The sequence below is a fragment of the Mugil cephalus genome, chromosome 1, assembly GCF_022458985.1.
Source record: "Mugil cephalus isolate CIBA_MC_2020 chromosome 1, CIBA_Mcephalus_1.1, whole genome shotgun sequence".
Classification (NCBI taxonomy): Eukaryota; Metazoa; Chordata; class Actinopteri; order Mugiliformes; family Mugilidae; genus Mugil; species Mugil cephalus.
Window position 1 is genome coordinate 50,184,671 of NC_061770.1, and position 15,392 is coordinate 50,200,062.

At 38.9% G+C, this 15,392-nt stretch overlaps 1 protein-coding gene across 1 annotated transcript; it reads left to right on the forward strand.

Moving 5' to 3' along the window:
• The first annotated feature begins 5,111 nt into the window (after window positions 1-5,111).
• Window positions 5,112-15,153, forward strand: zgc:162171 (uncharacterized protein LOC565931 homolog). The gene is made up of 4 exons (XM_047606356.1): window positions 5,112-6,029; window positions 9,838-9,968; window positions 11,393-11,542; window positions 12,571-15,153. The coding sequence occupies exons 1-4, from the start codon at window positions 5,837-5,839 to the stop codon at window positions 12,772-12,774; spliced, it is 678 nt and encodes a 225-aa protein (XP_047462312.1). The 5' UTR covers window positions 5,112-5,836; the 3' UTR covers window positions 12,775-15,153.
• The last annotated feature ends 239 nt before the right edge of the window (window positions 15,154-15,392 follow it).

Genomic DNA, 15,392 nt, shown 5'->3' on the forward strand with positions numbered 1-15,392 from the left:
TATCTATCTATCTATCTATCTATCTATCTATCTATCTATCTATCTATCTATCTATCGAAAAAAAAACTAATTGTATTTCACAGAAGTAGAAAATCGACATACTAATAATATTACCACCGTTATTTTTTGTAATCATTTTAAAAAAATAATAATAAAAATAATAATAATAATATATATTTATATTGTCTCTTTTGGAAATGTTTGTCTTTGTAGAAGGAAGCTGCACACTCACTGCACCGCCCATGCACTCATAAGCCAGTGCGCAGCCACGGAGGTGGCTTTGAACGCGCTGCGACATGTTGGGACTTGTAGTTCTTACAGCAATCATAGCCTACGTACATAAAAAAAACATGCTGTTACTGTTTAAATGTGAGAATGCAAATACTGTACGACATTACATACGACATTGCATATCCAGGAAATCCTGTTTGTCTCCCTCTCTTCCGTGGACATGTGAAAATGTAGTTTAAACCAATTATAAGGTGATGAGATGTTTCCAGATAGTTCAAATGAATTATTTGGAATCTAGCAATTATATGCAAATGTGGAACTGAGCGGCGTGTACCTAACTAATGGGCTGTAAAGGAGTTTCATAGGACTATACTACTATGAGCCAAGTAGCCTATCTATTACAAGTGGAAAAATATTAATTTTATTTCTATCTTGCCACACAGGTTTCAAACAGTACGCCATGTGTTTTTGTTATAAGATAATCTATAGTAGATATTTCGTAGGTGGCACAAACACTGACATGTGGTCTATATAGTACAGTCATAATGTTATTGTTGACATGTGTCACAAACTGCTATTAAAATTAATTTCACTGTATAAACATTGGGCATATATTTTTTTAATATTGTTTTAATTTTTTTTATAATGACACTATATAAGTTTTTTAGGCAATACAAACACAAAAAACATTTAACATCATGTTTCAGTAATAATTCTCACATTAGAGTTACGTCTTCATAAATGTAAGCTAATATATTATAAAGAGAGGACATTTTAGAGGAGTCTGAGTCTGATTTGGTTCTACACTCATTAGAACCAAATCCAAACATGTGAAAACATTCTGTCACTCCTTTCTCCATGGTGAATATTTAAATGTATGGTTCCGGCTGGTATTTAAATGGGGATACTGATATGACATGATGAGATACACGGGAGTGAGATCATGTTAAGAGTCCTGCCAGTGTAGTCAGAAAGCATGAAGATAGCCAAGACAGCTGGAGGCTCTCAGACAATGTTTGTCTCTCTGACTGTTGGAAAGATCGGTGTGAAAAACATAAGCCACGCTGCTTTGTCCATGGTTTCTAAATATGACTGAACTCTTTAACTTTTTAGAATCATGAAAACAGTGTAGTGCCACTTGCTGGTATGGAGATGTTTACTGGCTAGTTAGCAGTAGCCTTCTCAGTGTTCAGCTACAGCTTCTTGGCCCAGACACAGATGACATGAAACAGGCTTCCTTTCTGAAGTTAGTTTAGTGTGTTCAGGCCTGAAGTCTTAGACAGGCCGTTGATGGCTGATGATCAGTTAGAAAGATAACCCTGAGTGTCTCACCAGCTTAGAGAACCAGAGCACAAGGAGTGATGAAAGTAAACTAAATGATGCAGTCAAGAGGGCATAAACAGGCCACCTCTCATTTACATCTCATTCATCTAATCTGAACATACAAATGCACAAATATTTTCTCAGCAACATGATAACCTAAAACAAACACACTGTGGACCATCTCATCAGCATGATTCAATAGAGACCAGCTCTTTACAACAGTTTGTAGCCCTTCCTAACTTCCTAGCTCTCAAGCTAATGGTAGTTCTTCCTGTTTCCTCCTTTTAATAATTAATACAAACTACTGCCAGTGGTAGGACTACCACTTCTTGGTTTGTGTGTCAATGCCTTGAAAGACCAGCATCAATGAACTGCAGAGTTACCTATGTACCTGCCTATCTTTGCAGTTTTTTTGGCAAGAAATTCACAAAATGGCACTGTCCATTTCCCCACAATTTTAGCATCGGTTTGACCCATAGACTGATAAAGACGGACAGTGGAACAGCTCCTCAAAAGTGAAACCAAAGCAAGTAGAGCTCCCCCTGGTGTCTGGCTGCAGTATAGGTCATAAGCTCCACCCCCTCCATCTTAGTGGATGGGACTTTGGCCAAATGAAAACACAAAAGTTCAAGTCAAACTATTTTTTAAAAAATATATATGTTTTGATTCATTTCAGGTTATATAATACTTATGTGATGAAGCAATATGTGTATTCAAGTATCCTTTTTTGTGAGTTTTGTTTCAGTTAGTTGTTTGACGCTATGGAAACAGGATGTGACATGCCAACCTTTCTATGAAGCAGTCCGTAAAAAATAATGAAATAAATAAGTAGCCACAGTGTATACTCCAACATTTCTTTGTAAGTGATGAAGGTAGAGCAGAGCACAGTATTAATTAAACGAAAATGCGAGTGGGTCTGGCAGAAACGTGGGTAGGTTATCGAGATTGCTGCTCCGTGTGACTCTGGGACTCTGCAGACTCCGGTGCCAAAGTCTCAGAATGGCAGCGCCTGTATTCCTGGGAAAATAAATTCAGTTTGGCTAATGCAAGTGGGGATGCGTTGACCATGGTATGACCAATGGGAGGATGAGGAGATGCGCTGTCCATTTGTCCCCAGTCTGTGTTCCATTGATATAATGCAGTGTCATAGGTGTTGGAAACATTCCTCAGAGACTTTGGTCCATATTGACATGATGATCACACAGTTGCTGCAGATTTGTCGGCTGCGCATCTATGATGAAAATCTACCGGCCCACTACATCCCAAAGGTGCTCTATTTGATTGAGATCTGGTGACTGTGGAGGCCATTGGAGTACAGTGAACTCATTGTCATGTTCTAGAAACCAGTTTGAGATGATATGAGCTTTGTGACATGGTGCATTATCCTGCTGGAAGTAGCCGTCAGAAGATGGTACACTGTGGTCATAAAGGGATGGACATGGTCAGCAACAATACTCAGGTAGGCTGTGGTATTTAAACCATGCTCAGTTTGTACTAAGAGGCCCAAAGTGTGCCAAGAAAATATCCCCCACACCATTACACCACCACTATCCTGCCTATCAAGGCAGGATGGATCCATGCTTTCATGTTGTTTACACCAATTTCTGACCCTGCCATCTAAATGTCGCAGCTGAAATCGAGACTTGTTAGACCAGGCGACATTTTTCCAATCTTCTATTGTCCAGTGTTGGTGAGCCTGTGTGAACTGTAGTCTCAGTTTGCTGTTCTTAGCTGACAGAAGTGGTACCTGGTGTGGTCTTCTACTGCTGTAGCCCATCTTCTTCAAGGGTGGATGTTATTCTGCATTCCTTGGTTGTAACCAGTGGTTATTTGAGTTACAGTTGCCTTTCTACCATCTCCAACCAGTCTGCCCATTCTCCTCTGACCTCTCACATCAACAAGGCATTTTCGTCCACACAACTGCCGCTCACCCAGGGTCAACCCAGGATTTACACCAGCCACTTTATCTATATTGTCATGTGCCATGTCACGTTTTTTTTTTAGTCTACTTTCTATATGCAGGCTATTTATATTTTTCTCTTCACCCTCTTCACCACAGACTTCAACCACCTGTCATCTTCAGAAGTTTTCTGATGACTCTACAGTGTTCGGATGTATCAGAAAGGGTGATGAGGTGGAGTACAGGGCTGTTGTGAACAACTTTGTCACAAGGTATGAGCAGAACCATATACAGCTAAGTGTGACAAAAACTAAGCAATTGGTGGTGGACCTGAGGAGGACCAAGGTGCAGGTGACCCCTGTTGCCATCAAATATTACAGGATTACAAGTATTTGGTTTTTACATTGACAATAAGCTGGACTGGGGAAATAACACTGACACCCTGTACAGGAAGGGCCAGAGTCATTTAACATCTGTAGGACTATGCTCAGGATGTTCTACGAGTCGGTGGTAGCCAGTGCTGTCTTCTATGCTGGGGCAGCAGGCTGGGGGAAGCAGACAGCAACAGACTGAACAGACTGATACGCAAGGCCAGTGACGTTGTGGGAGTGAAGTTGGACCCCCTGACGGTGGTGTCAGACAGGAAAATGCTTCACCAAGTGAAAACCATCCTGGACAACAAGTCGAACCCACCCCATGACGTGCTGTTTCTTTCAGGAGTTCTTTCAGCACCAGATTGATTTCACCACGATGCACCACAGAGCGCCACAGGAAGTCATTCCTGCTTGTGGCCATTAACTTGTACAACTCCTCAGTCTGTGTGTGCATAACCCATATTTATAACCATATTTATAATGATAATGTACAATAATTCAAGTTCACTTTCTTTTCACATACTTATACACATTTCCTTGTATATTATTGGACTCTGGACTCACCATGTGCAATAACCCATATTTATAACCATATTAATACTGATAATCTACAATAACTCAAGTTCACTTTCTTTTTATATATTGTACATATTTCCTTGTATACTATTGGACTCTGGACTTACCATGTGCAATAACCCACATTTATAACCATATTCATATTGATAATGTACAATAATTCATGTTCACTTTATTTTCATATTCTTGTACATACAGTATTTCCTTATATATTATTGGACTCTGGACTCACCATGTGTAATAATTTCTGTGCAATAATTTGCCACTGTGTAATAGCCTACCCCATATTAAATGTACCCCACGCAACAACTGGGAACACAGGTTCACTTATGCTTGTACATATTGTTATATATATTTCTTATATTCTTTACATTGATGCGTGTTTTCTGACTATAATTGTCTACTTACTTTTACTTATTCTTATTGCCTACACTGCTCTTTCTCCTGAACACTGGTACACTTTGAGTCGGAGCTGCTGTAACAAAAGTAATTTCTCCCTGTGATCAGTTAAGTAATTCCGATTCTGATTCTGATATTTTTTGACATATCTATTTTTTATCCTCCTTTTCAAATGTAAACGTTTGCACGTTCTATGTTTACATGTTTTCTATAGTTGTTGCACCGTAGGTTACGTATGGTTCCCATAGTGTAGTTAAAACGAGAACGACACACACACACACACACACACACACACACACACACACACACACACACACACACACACACACACACACTGACACTAACAGAGCGGGGGCGTTGTCGTCCGCACCGTCCGGACAGACAGACAGCTCCTGTTCAAACTGCTGACAGACTTCTCGCCGCAGTTTCTTCTCTGGGGACATGGCAGCGGACCAAACGGCATGCAGGAGGAGCAGCTTGAGCACACAAACCGCAGGCTAAACTGATAACAGCACTTCGCCTTTTTTTTTTGTTTCTTTTTTTTTTCTTTTTTCTACTTTTTTTTTTTAAAGTCCGCCACGACAGCGTTTTACATCCGACAAGTCTCCTTTTCAGACTCACAAACTTTGCGCAGGACAGCATTTGAACGGAGCTGACGCACAGTGGTGGATTCTGATCTAACATAACCTACACTTTCTTTGAGAACTCCTTTTGCATCATTTAAAGAACTACTATGTTAAATTGTGCTTAACATTTTAACACCAAGGTTCATACTTTTGCCTCATACATTGGGATTACAAAGCGCTTTTTATTTTTCTGCAAAATATGCCTTGGAACCTTGATATTCCTACGTATCACTCTATTTATCAGCTGTCTGCTTGTACACGAGCCCAGACCTGGTAAAGCTCCTCTGAATTCTGCAGCTGCTCTTCATGCGGAACCAATAATTGGAGACATCACCGTGCCATCACTCGTTCTTTTCTTTTTCTTTTTTTCCCCCTCTCTAACGAGCGCTCTGTCAGCCGGAGCAACGATGCAGCACGAACGCCTGCTCAAAGTGTTGGTGATCGGAGACCTGGGAGTGGGAAAGACGTCCATTATAAAGCGTTACGTCCACCAGGTGTTCTCCCAGCACTACCGCGCCACCATCGGAGTGGACTTCGCCCTCAAAGTGCTCAACTGGGATCACAAAACGGTGGTGCGTCTGCAGCTGTGGGACATCGCCGGTGCGTAAAAGTGTGCCTGACCGCATCCTGATTGCGATATCAGCTTGATAACCCAACTTTATTTAAAGGATAGTTCCTGTTGACCCTTATCTGTAGTTATATTACAACATGATGGGATGTGACAGAGGCCATAAACAAGACAAAATTGGAAGTAAAATAAAACTCTCATGCAAAATGTCTTGGTTGCATATGATTTACAAGTCTAAACTCCTGAATTGTTCAGTTATGGCACTAAATAGAGTGATGGAATGGAGTCACGTGTATGAATTAATGCAGTTAATTATAATCTGGAGATCATTTTACTTGATTATCTCTATATTAGTGCTACTTTTCAGGACAATATTGCACCATTCTCTTTCTACCTAATGGAGTTAAGTCTGTGACGGTTCTCAGTCATCCAGGCAATGGTGCAGCCATTAACCAAAGCTGAAACATGGGCAACTGTTGTCCTAATGACCTAAATCCCCCCATTATGATCCTTTAGCATGCTGCAGCATCTTAGTGATGCTTACACACACATGCACCACCAAATATAGCTCATGCATATATTATTCTGAATCCTCTACTAGGCAGCACATTTATCTGATCATTCTTAAAACTCAAAATGTGGTCTTATCTAACCCATCTATAAACAATAGCGCATCATCTGATTGAGGTCATAATCACGTGTAAAGAAATTTGTTCATGAGGCGGGTTAATGCTAAGGAGAAATTGTCCTAATTTAAGAAATGTAGAAATGCTATCATAACATATAGGATTTATTTAGGTGATTAGGTTATGATCACATGTCTCATAATAGGACCACCAATCTTGAAAAAAGAGGACATCACCTGGGTTAATCTGAGCAAAGGCCTCTAATTCGGGTGATAATCCAAATAAAAAACCCAAACCCCCACCAGTCATTTAGAACTGGAGAAGCTACTTGGATGAAACGTCTTTAAGAAGTCTTTAAGATATGCTTGAATATAGGCTAAATATGTTCGTTTTTAATGACCTAAGTGTCTAAATATAAATAATCCCAGCAGTTACATTTTATATAAATAAAAGTAAATATTTAACAGTATAAGCTTGTACCCTTACATGCTAGAATCTCGTGTTCAGAATGGCACCTCAGGACAAGTACATGAGTATTATCAGCAATGTGTACTCCATATTATATAATTATATATTTTATTTTAATTGTGACTATAAATAGTTAAACAGAATTTTCATGTTGTAGCTAGTTGAGGTGGAGGTAACTATATTTACTTGCCATGGTATTGGGTAAACATAGTGGAGTAATTTCCTCCCTAAAGCAGAAGTACAATTTGGAAATACTCAAGTGAAATACAAATACCTGAATATGCTAGTGACACTCCACCATTGCTTTGCAGGTAGCTACACACCTTGAAATCAGTTTGTAAAATCATCTTGTAATAAATATGATTGTAGCTTGTGCTGAGTCTCTAAACTGCAATGTATTTCAAAATGTACTTATTTTTTGTCCATTTGGGCTGCAGAAAACTCATCACAGAAAACTTGTACTATGTAAGTAAAGTACTATACATGCAAGAAGCAAATACCTAAACGGTTTCACACTCACTGGCTGCATTTTGCTGACACATCCAACAATGATGATGCATAAGAAGTGACCGCCAAAAAAAAAGAAGAAGAAGAAAAAAGTGTCTCCATTTCTGCAAACATGTACACAAAATGTACATGTTTGTTTAAAATTCACCCAGACACAATAGTTTTCCAGCCTCACTGTGTCCTCTGTGTTGAGTCACGTGACAGCTGATTAGTGCCGTCATTTGCATGAAGATGTGTGGCTGGGGCTGTTAGCCAGGTGGACTTTAAACCGGCTTAGTGGAGCTAGTGGCCTTATTGGTGTTGCAAATTGTCCTGACCTTTGAAAACTTATACTAGAGAGCACTTTTGGTATGTCAAAAATGGGTTATTTTATGTTTGTTATTGTCTTTTACTAAATCACAAAATAACATTATGCCTGTACAATCTGATCATTTATATGATGTGCAAGACATTTGTCAAGTTATAACACCTTAATTCAGAATTAAGTTGTCAGATGTACAGTGGAAGTTTTGCATTGACTACTAGCTTGTAGTCTTAAGAATGAATAAATTTTAACTGTTTTTGAACCCTAAGGCCTATTATACTAAAAGAAACAGGTAAATATCAATGTACATATTAGAATCAATTGGGTTAGCTTAGCTTAGCATAAAGGACAGAAAAACAGCTAGCCATTTGCAAAGAAAATCTTGTAATTGAGATATCAAGTGTTAGCCATGAATTAGACGTCAGGGTTTGTCCCACTCATGTAACGTACAGTAAATATCAGGCTTCAACCAGTAGTCACTCATCTAAACTTAGCTTCACACAAAATATGTGGCATTCAAGTGGTAACTATCGCTCTAAGCTAGATGAACACTGCCACTAGGTGACTGTGGCAACTTGGGAGTCTAGAAGCCACTAAAGCTAAGTTTAGCAGAATAACAACCAAGCAACTTATAATGTGTCCACACTATGATAGGATGACCAGATGTCCTTTTTGTTCCTGGACACGTCCCCTTTTTGAGACTTAAAAAAGTGTAAAAACTTTGTTCTACTGGAGCCTCAAACATGTCTACATAGAATTTGTGTTGTTCTTCTCTGTGTGTGTCCTCCCCCACTGAAGCATCTGCCTTTTCACAAACTCAAATCTGGTCACCCTAAGTATGAACAACAAAACGGCTAAGCTTAGCTAGCTACGCTGTCAGAGAGTCACTTTTCAAGTATTGCTAAAGTGCTCAACCTCAAGTATTACACCAGGAAACAAAAAAATTAGGCCATTGGGAATATCAACATTTTCCTTTGACACATTACAAAATTACAAAGGAATACACTCAGCAGGCAAATCACAATATATTTCAATACATCGTCTTACAATCCACCTCCGACACTTCAGCAAACACGTCACAACTCGTAAACTTCAATCTTTATTGAAGATTTCCACTTCCATGTTTGTGAATACCACAAGAGGGCACCCTTTACATGTTCTTTTTAACACATTAACCAGAGGCCAATGTGAAGTCACCATTCATGCCAAGCTAAGATAAGCTAAGCTAAACTGTTGCTTCACATTTAACATTTATTAGCAAGAAAGTATTTAAGCACATGTTCTCAGGTGTCAAAATGTTCATTTAACTTAACATGCTTCTGCCTAAAAATTGTTGCAAACTTGTATGGTGACTTGTCTGGACTGACTTTTTACGTTCTGACAGACTGGTCAGTGTTGGTGTTGATTTCTGTCCTGGCACCAATAGCCCTGCACACATACTGTTGAGAAAGAGGCTCTTTCTCTCTTCAAAACACAATGATAGCATCTGTACTTAGGACAGCTCTCAGACAGCTTGTTTGTTTGGAGCTCGGGGACGTAAGTCCAGTTCCTACGTATCAGCTGTTTGTCTTTCTCGTGTGTGTATCAGATGCTGATTCACCTCTATATTAGGATCATGCGGAGGAAGTTAGTCACCAGGATAGAGACGTATTCATATATTCAGTTACACACACACACGCAAACACACACACACACACGCACACACACACACACACAAACACACACACACACACAAACACACACTTACATGCAACACAAAACGTATTGTTGAGCATGAACTCGGCCAATGTTATACAAAATTGTTTTTGAGATATGCTTCTTTGTAGTTCTGATCACATTAGAGTATGATAATTAAATCTTAATCAGATGTCAGGGCGTCTGTTTAAAATGTCTACAGAAAAATAACTGTTTTTTTCTTCTGTTTGTCCTTTAAAGGGCAGGAACGCTATGGCAACATGACCCGCGTTTACTACCGAGAAGCAGTTGGGGCGCTGGTCGTCTTCGACATGACCAGGCTGTCCACGTTTCAGGCTGTCCTTAAGTGGAAAGGAGACCTGGATTCGAAGGTAAATGAAGGATGAGCTTAGGCAGGGGGTGGTGAAGGAGAGAGGGAAGGAATGAGGTAGAACAAGATACAAGGAGTGAAAAGAAGTTAGGAGACAAATACTGATGTCAGTTTCTTTAGTCTAAAACCAACCAGCCAACCATTGCAAGTGAGTACAGGTTGTTGCATTGTTTCCATATTTTCCACTGTTCACACTTAAAATGTTTCTTGTTTATTACCTCGAATGGTAGACGTATGTTGGCTCCAATATACTTTTACTAGTTGAGGTAATAAACGTATGATATTTGATTAATATCGAAGTAACTTCAAAGGTTCTTGAAGTAAAATCTTTTATGCTTATTTCTGGGTTTAGTCATGAAGAAAGCAAGTTTTACAAGACCCTGAGATGTAAATGTATGGGCAGCACCGTCTTGACAGTTTGGAGCCAGAATTTGCACAGTACTGGATTATTGTCATCATCATCATGCCACACCCTGTGTGTGATATCCTATAGGGTGAAATAACTAACCAAAACTAAATTTATCAGAAAAATGTAGTGGTATTATGTTAACTACCTAAAATGACAGAAACCATCATTGAAAAAAAATAAATAATTTGACGTGTACTTTAGTGTTTTTGTTCCACCCAAGTCTCATCCACTAACATGGAGGAGGTGGAGCTTATGACCTACACTGCAGCCAGTCACCAGGGGGAGCTCTACTTGCTTTGGCTTCATTTTTGAGAAGTCGTTCCTTTGTCCGTCTTCATACAGTGTATGGAGCAGGGAGAATGAATAAGGACAGTAAATGTAAAGACAGTCAAATAGAGTTTACATGCGACCATGTAACATTACATGCTCCATTTATTTTTAAACTTCTGTACTGTGGTCAAGTTCATACAATGGTGGAACATAGTTCATTTCAAAATACAAGGAGAGAAAGAAACATCCATTAAGAGCAACATTTGTATGTTTCTAGACAAAACTCTTTTAGCTCAGATTTTGGTCCCTACCAGCTTCTAAACGATCTACTGTGTTTGCTAGGTGGTTGCTAACCACGTCTGTCTGCTATTTGGTGCTAAAGGAGTGAACCAAGCAATACAAAATTAAGACTAGAAGGCTAAACTAATTTTTCATCTAGTTTCCATTAACGTTTCAGCGTCTGAACAACACTTTTGTTATTGGTCAGATTTATGGGATAGTTTGTATTCAAGGGTCACCAGTGCAACATAGTTAGAAAGGAAATATGAGGAAACTACAAAGTCAGCTCATGAAAATATCACAACGTATGATATTATAATTACAGTGAATGAATTGGAACAGTTTTGTTCTCTGAATACAAAACAAGACCCCATTTGTTGAGTCAGCCTCTTTGACCTGTTATGGTGTATTATTCATTACAGTGTTTAATTGTGTGTCTTTATTGGTCTTCTCCTGGGTTTCATCAGGTTGCCCTGAGCAATGGGAGGCCAGTTCCAGCCGTCCTCTTAGCCAACAAGTGTGACCAACGTCGTCAGGGTCTGTGCCCCAAACTGCCCAAACTGGAGAACTTCTCCCAGGAGTACGGCTTTGTCGGCTGGTACGAAACCTCAGCCAAGGCAAGGCGTCGTTATCTTCTGTTTTTGTCTCATTGTCTACACCGACCTTCTCCCCCAACAGCAGCTGTGGCTTGTTTTCTCAGTGCATTCTTGATTAACTCTCTGTTTCACAAGCTTTTTTAATTAGCCGCTCTTTCTTCCAATTATCTTCAAGTGACTTTTAAAGCTTCGCCCGACACCTGTTTAATTAACAACTGCAACAATTTTAAAAATTTGTTAATCATTTTAAATGACTTTTTAAGCATTCTCTGATCTCAGCTTCTCTGCTTTCTCTGTTTCCCTTCGTGAGCTTTCATTTTTTATTGATTGTTACTCAGACAAAAATGACATTTAAAATGTTGCCTTTGACATTATTAATTCATAAAAAAAATCAACTCTTTGATCAATAGATAGATAGATAGATAGATAGATAGATAGATAGATAGATAGATAGATAGATAGATAGATAGATAGATAAAAATCTGTCCACATAGAACGTCTCCCTCTGGGCTGTAATTAGGAGAAAGTGTGACTCAAGTAAGCGTCATGTTAAATGCCATGTACTGTGGGTAGTGAAGTTTTTAAAGACTCTCCTCGTTGCCGGGCTGCTAAAAATAGAAAAGCTTAGCATGAGTCAAATTGGTAAATTCATTGAGAGCCTTAGATAGGTTAAAGAGATGTATTCCATTTGTATGATTAGATTTATTTTTTATCTACTTATTCAATTAGTCTACATTTGAAACAGGAGGCTGGAAACACAGCTTGGTCTACTTCACCATGAAAAATCTTTGCACACTCAATCTCCCATTTTATGTCCTCCTTCAAAGAACTTTCTCACCAGTCACCAGTTTCCTCTGTGTTTTGGCTTTCTGTCTCAATCCGAAACAGACCTCCAGATTGGTCTGAGCTTTTAGCAAATGCTGTTGAGCAAAATGTCTCACCTTTATTTTTACAAAAGCAACCTGAAAATGCTTCAATACACCCATGCTGCTTTCACAGTTTCCTCCGTCATCTTTCACCAGCCCTTGACCTTCATCTTTTCTCTTCAGGACAACACCAACATCGATGCAGCCATGACATGTTTGGTGAAAAGCATCATGTCTGCGGAGGAAGAGAGAGGTTTGAGCGACGCCACCAAGAGTGAACAGGACGCCAGCGTCCTTGTCCTGCCTCGCTTCGACTACAACGTGAAAGAGAAGGGACTTGGTGGATGTTCCGGATGCTCCTCGTTCAAACAGCGACGCGAAGACTGAGTCTGAACTGAGAGACTGGACGGAGACTTAGAGGAGGATGGAGATTACTTCGTTAACATTTAACAGGATGTAACTTAAAAGTTGAATTCCATTCTTTGCCCATCACTTCGCTCTCTTTGCTTCAGAGAGTTTGATTAAAACTGTTTTTATTTCAAAATAAGGAAAGTCTGAAGAAGTGAAAGCTTTTTTATTGTTCTAAGGAGGTTTCAGGAAAATCTTATTTTTTTAAAAAGAAATAACAAAATCACTTCTATGAGAAAACAAACAAAAAAAACGTATTCAAAAGTGTGTTCTTTCATCACAAAAATCAATTCTGTGGCAGTTTATACAATGCTTTAAGGTGTTGAAAGAAAAACGAAAATAAACCTTTTCCGTAAGATAATGAAAGACATTTATCGGAGGCACTGCAGCATTTGAAAATTGTCTGTCTTTTGTTTGAACATTTTGAAGTTCTGTTTGTTCTTCTTGTTTTCTTGGAGCAGTCGGTAGAAAATCAACCTCAGATGGTTGTATTTGTTCTGTATTAGTGAAAAACAAAACATAACTATGGTTTCAGTCCATTCAAAGAAGACCGCGCTTAAAGGAACTCTTACAAGTTTTTGGCCACATGTGGCGCTGTTGAGCAAGGGTGTCATAAGCTAGTCCTGATTTTCTTTACATTGCTGTTCTGTTAGCTCGGAGGCATATAAACACACAGGTTAATGAGATAGTATGTGCCACGAAACATACCAATGGGCCAGTAAAATCCAAAGAACATAAAAGACAGTTAGCCGATGTTAACCGTACTAGTTTAAAAATATTTAAGGTGCTTTTCAAATGTTCTGTTTAGCAACATTCCATTCATATTCCTCAGTGTTGTGGCAGTTCTGCTTTGGTCAAAACTCCCAACTTATCAATTATTTCATGTTTGCGAAACTGTGATAAGTGCCACTTAGTGGTTAAGAGCTTCAGATTTTAACCAATTAAATACCTCTACGTCAGCCGTCCAGGTCAGGGTAAAAGTGAGCCACAGTGTGTGGTTCATAGTAACAGACGATTAAACACTAATGACAACATAACCATTAATACTACATTCCATTTCTGCTAACCAGTCCTCAAGCGCCATCATTTGTCAAATATTTTAACACAAAATATTCAACTGTTTTTACAAGAGACGTCCACATCAACAGCCCTTTCATTATTCACTACCATAATTATTTTTTGTAGGGTGATGCTAACAGTTCCAGTGATGGTGGAGGTGGCTTATAATTGTAATTTAGTTGTATAGTTTTCTTTAATACAGCCGAGGAAAATGTCAATATTCTCAATAGCCTTATCTTATTATTATAATGTTTGAATTTCCTACATTATTGTCACCTTCAGATGAAAGGTTAGTGGAACTTGTCACAAGAAGTCGTTTACCAGAGAGGTTAACACTTATCTAACAAACTAACAACCTGGCCTTGACCATTTCTAAAAACGACATGTACCAAATTAAGACAAATACCACAAGAGGACGCCATTTATTTGTGAAAGTCATGCTAGCTTCCTAGACTGTTAGCTTCGGTACCTTCCGGACAGCAACAGCTGGCTAGCAGCAGATTCCTCATAACTAAAGGCTGATGTTACCACTTGGATGCCAAGAATGTTTATGTAAGCACAAGGTTACCAGTGCCATTTGAAGGCAGCTTTTATCTTCAGTGATGATTTGCAATGATTAGCATGCTAACTTGCTTAATTAAATGGTGTCAAACATCACATATGCCAAACATCAAGATTTATACCCCCTACTCCTCACCAGTCCTTAAGAACTGAAGAAGTTGCTTGTCTCAAAAAAACTCCACAAGTCCAGTTGCCTTTCTTTAAGGTTTCTGGATCTATCATAGTGTTGGCGTTGGTGGTTTTAGCATTTAATTATGTTGGTGATAGCATTAAGGGCTAATTACATCCTCCAGTGTGGCTGTTGACTCTTTTTTCTGTTTTCTCAACTCACACAAGACATGTTTTTTCACATATAAATTGCTCTTCATTTACCGGGTTACTGCTGTAGGTTATTTTATCAGTATATGTTTCCTGACAGATTGTCAACACAGATGGTTATGTGGGAAATTTCAACTCGTCACATGAAAGCGCTTAACTATCTTCAAAGGGTCACGCACTTATCGTTAATCGCAGTCTGCAAATACGTGTTGATATTGTTCTTTTTTCATTTTTGCTCTTGCGCAAGCAATTGTAAGTAAATGTAAATAATCTGAATGTTGTATAAGCAGATAATCGTTACTTGTTTTTTTTTTTTGTTAAACGAGCAAATCAGTTTTCATGGAGTTTAATTTGTCTGCGATTATACACAACAGAGAGAGTGAAGTAAAAATAAATTTCACTTCATCCTAGCCGCCGTTACATTTGTGTCTGTCCATCAGTTTTCTCATTTCTCACATACAGCTGTTTTGCAGCGTAGATAAAGGTGTGCAGTCATAATGAAAGACTGTCAGATGCAGCAGGTGTGTTCTTTTTGTTCTGCCAAGTTGTTCTCCTTCAGCTTGACTAATGTTCTATCTCAGCCTGTCGGAGTTCCCTCTTTGATGGGGATGCAAGTGTTTTAATGCAGAGATGTGGATACTACTTAGACATGTAGCACC

Excerpts from the sequence above, each read along its gene's own strand:
- zgc:162171 (XM_047606356.1), top strand. The coding sequence starts at position 5,837 with ATGCAGCACGAACGCCTGCTCAAAGTGTTGGTGATCGGAGACCTGGGA. Across the intron at positions 9,969-11,392 it reads AAGGAGACCTGGATTCGAAG|GTTGCCCTGAGCAATGGGAG; the intron begins GTAAATGAAGGA and ends GGGTTTCATCAG. Across the intron at positions 11,543-12,570 it reads GGTACGAAACCTCAGCCAAG|GACAACACCAACATCGATGC; the intron begins GCAAGGCGTCGT and ends TTTTCTCTTCAG.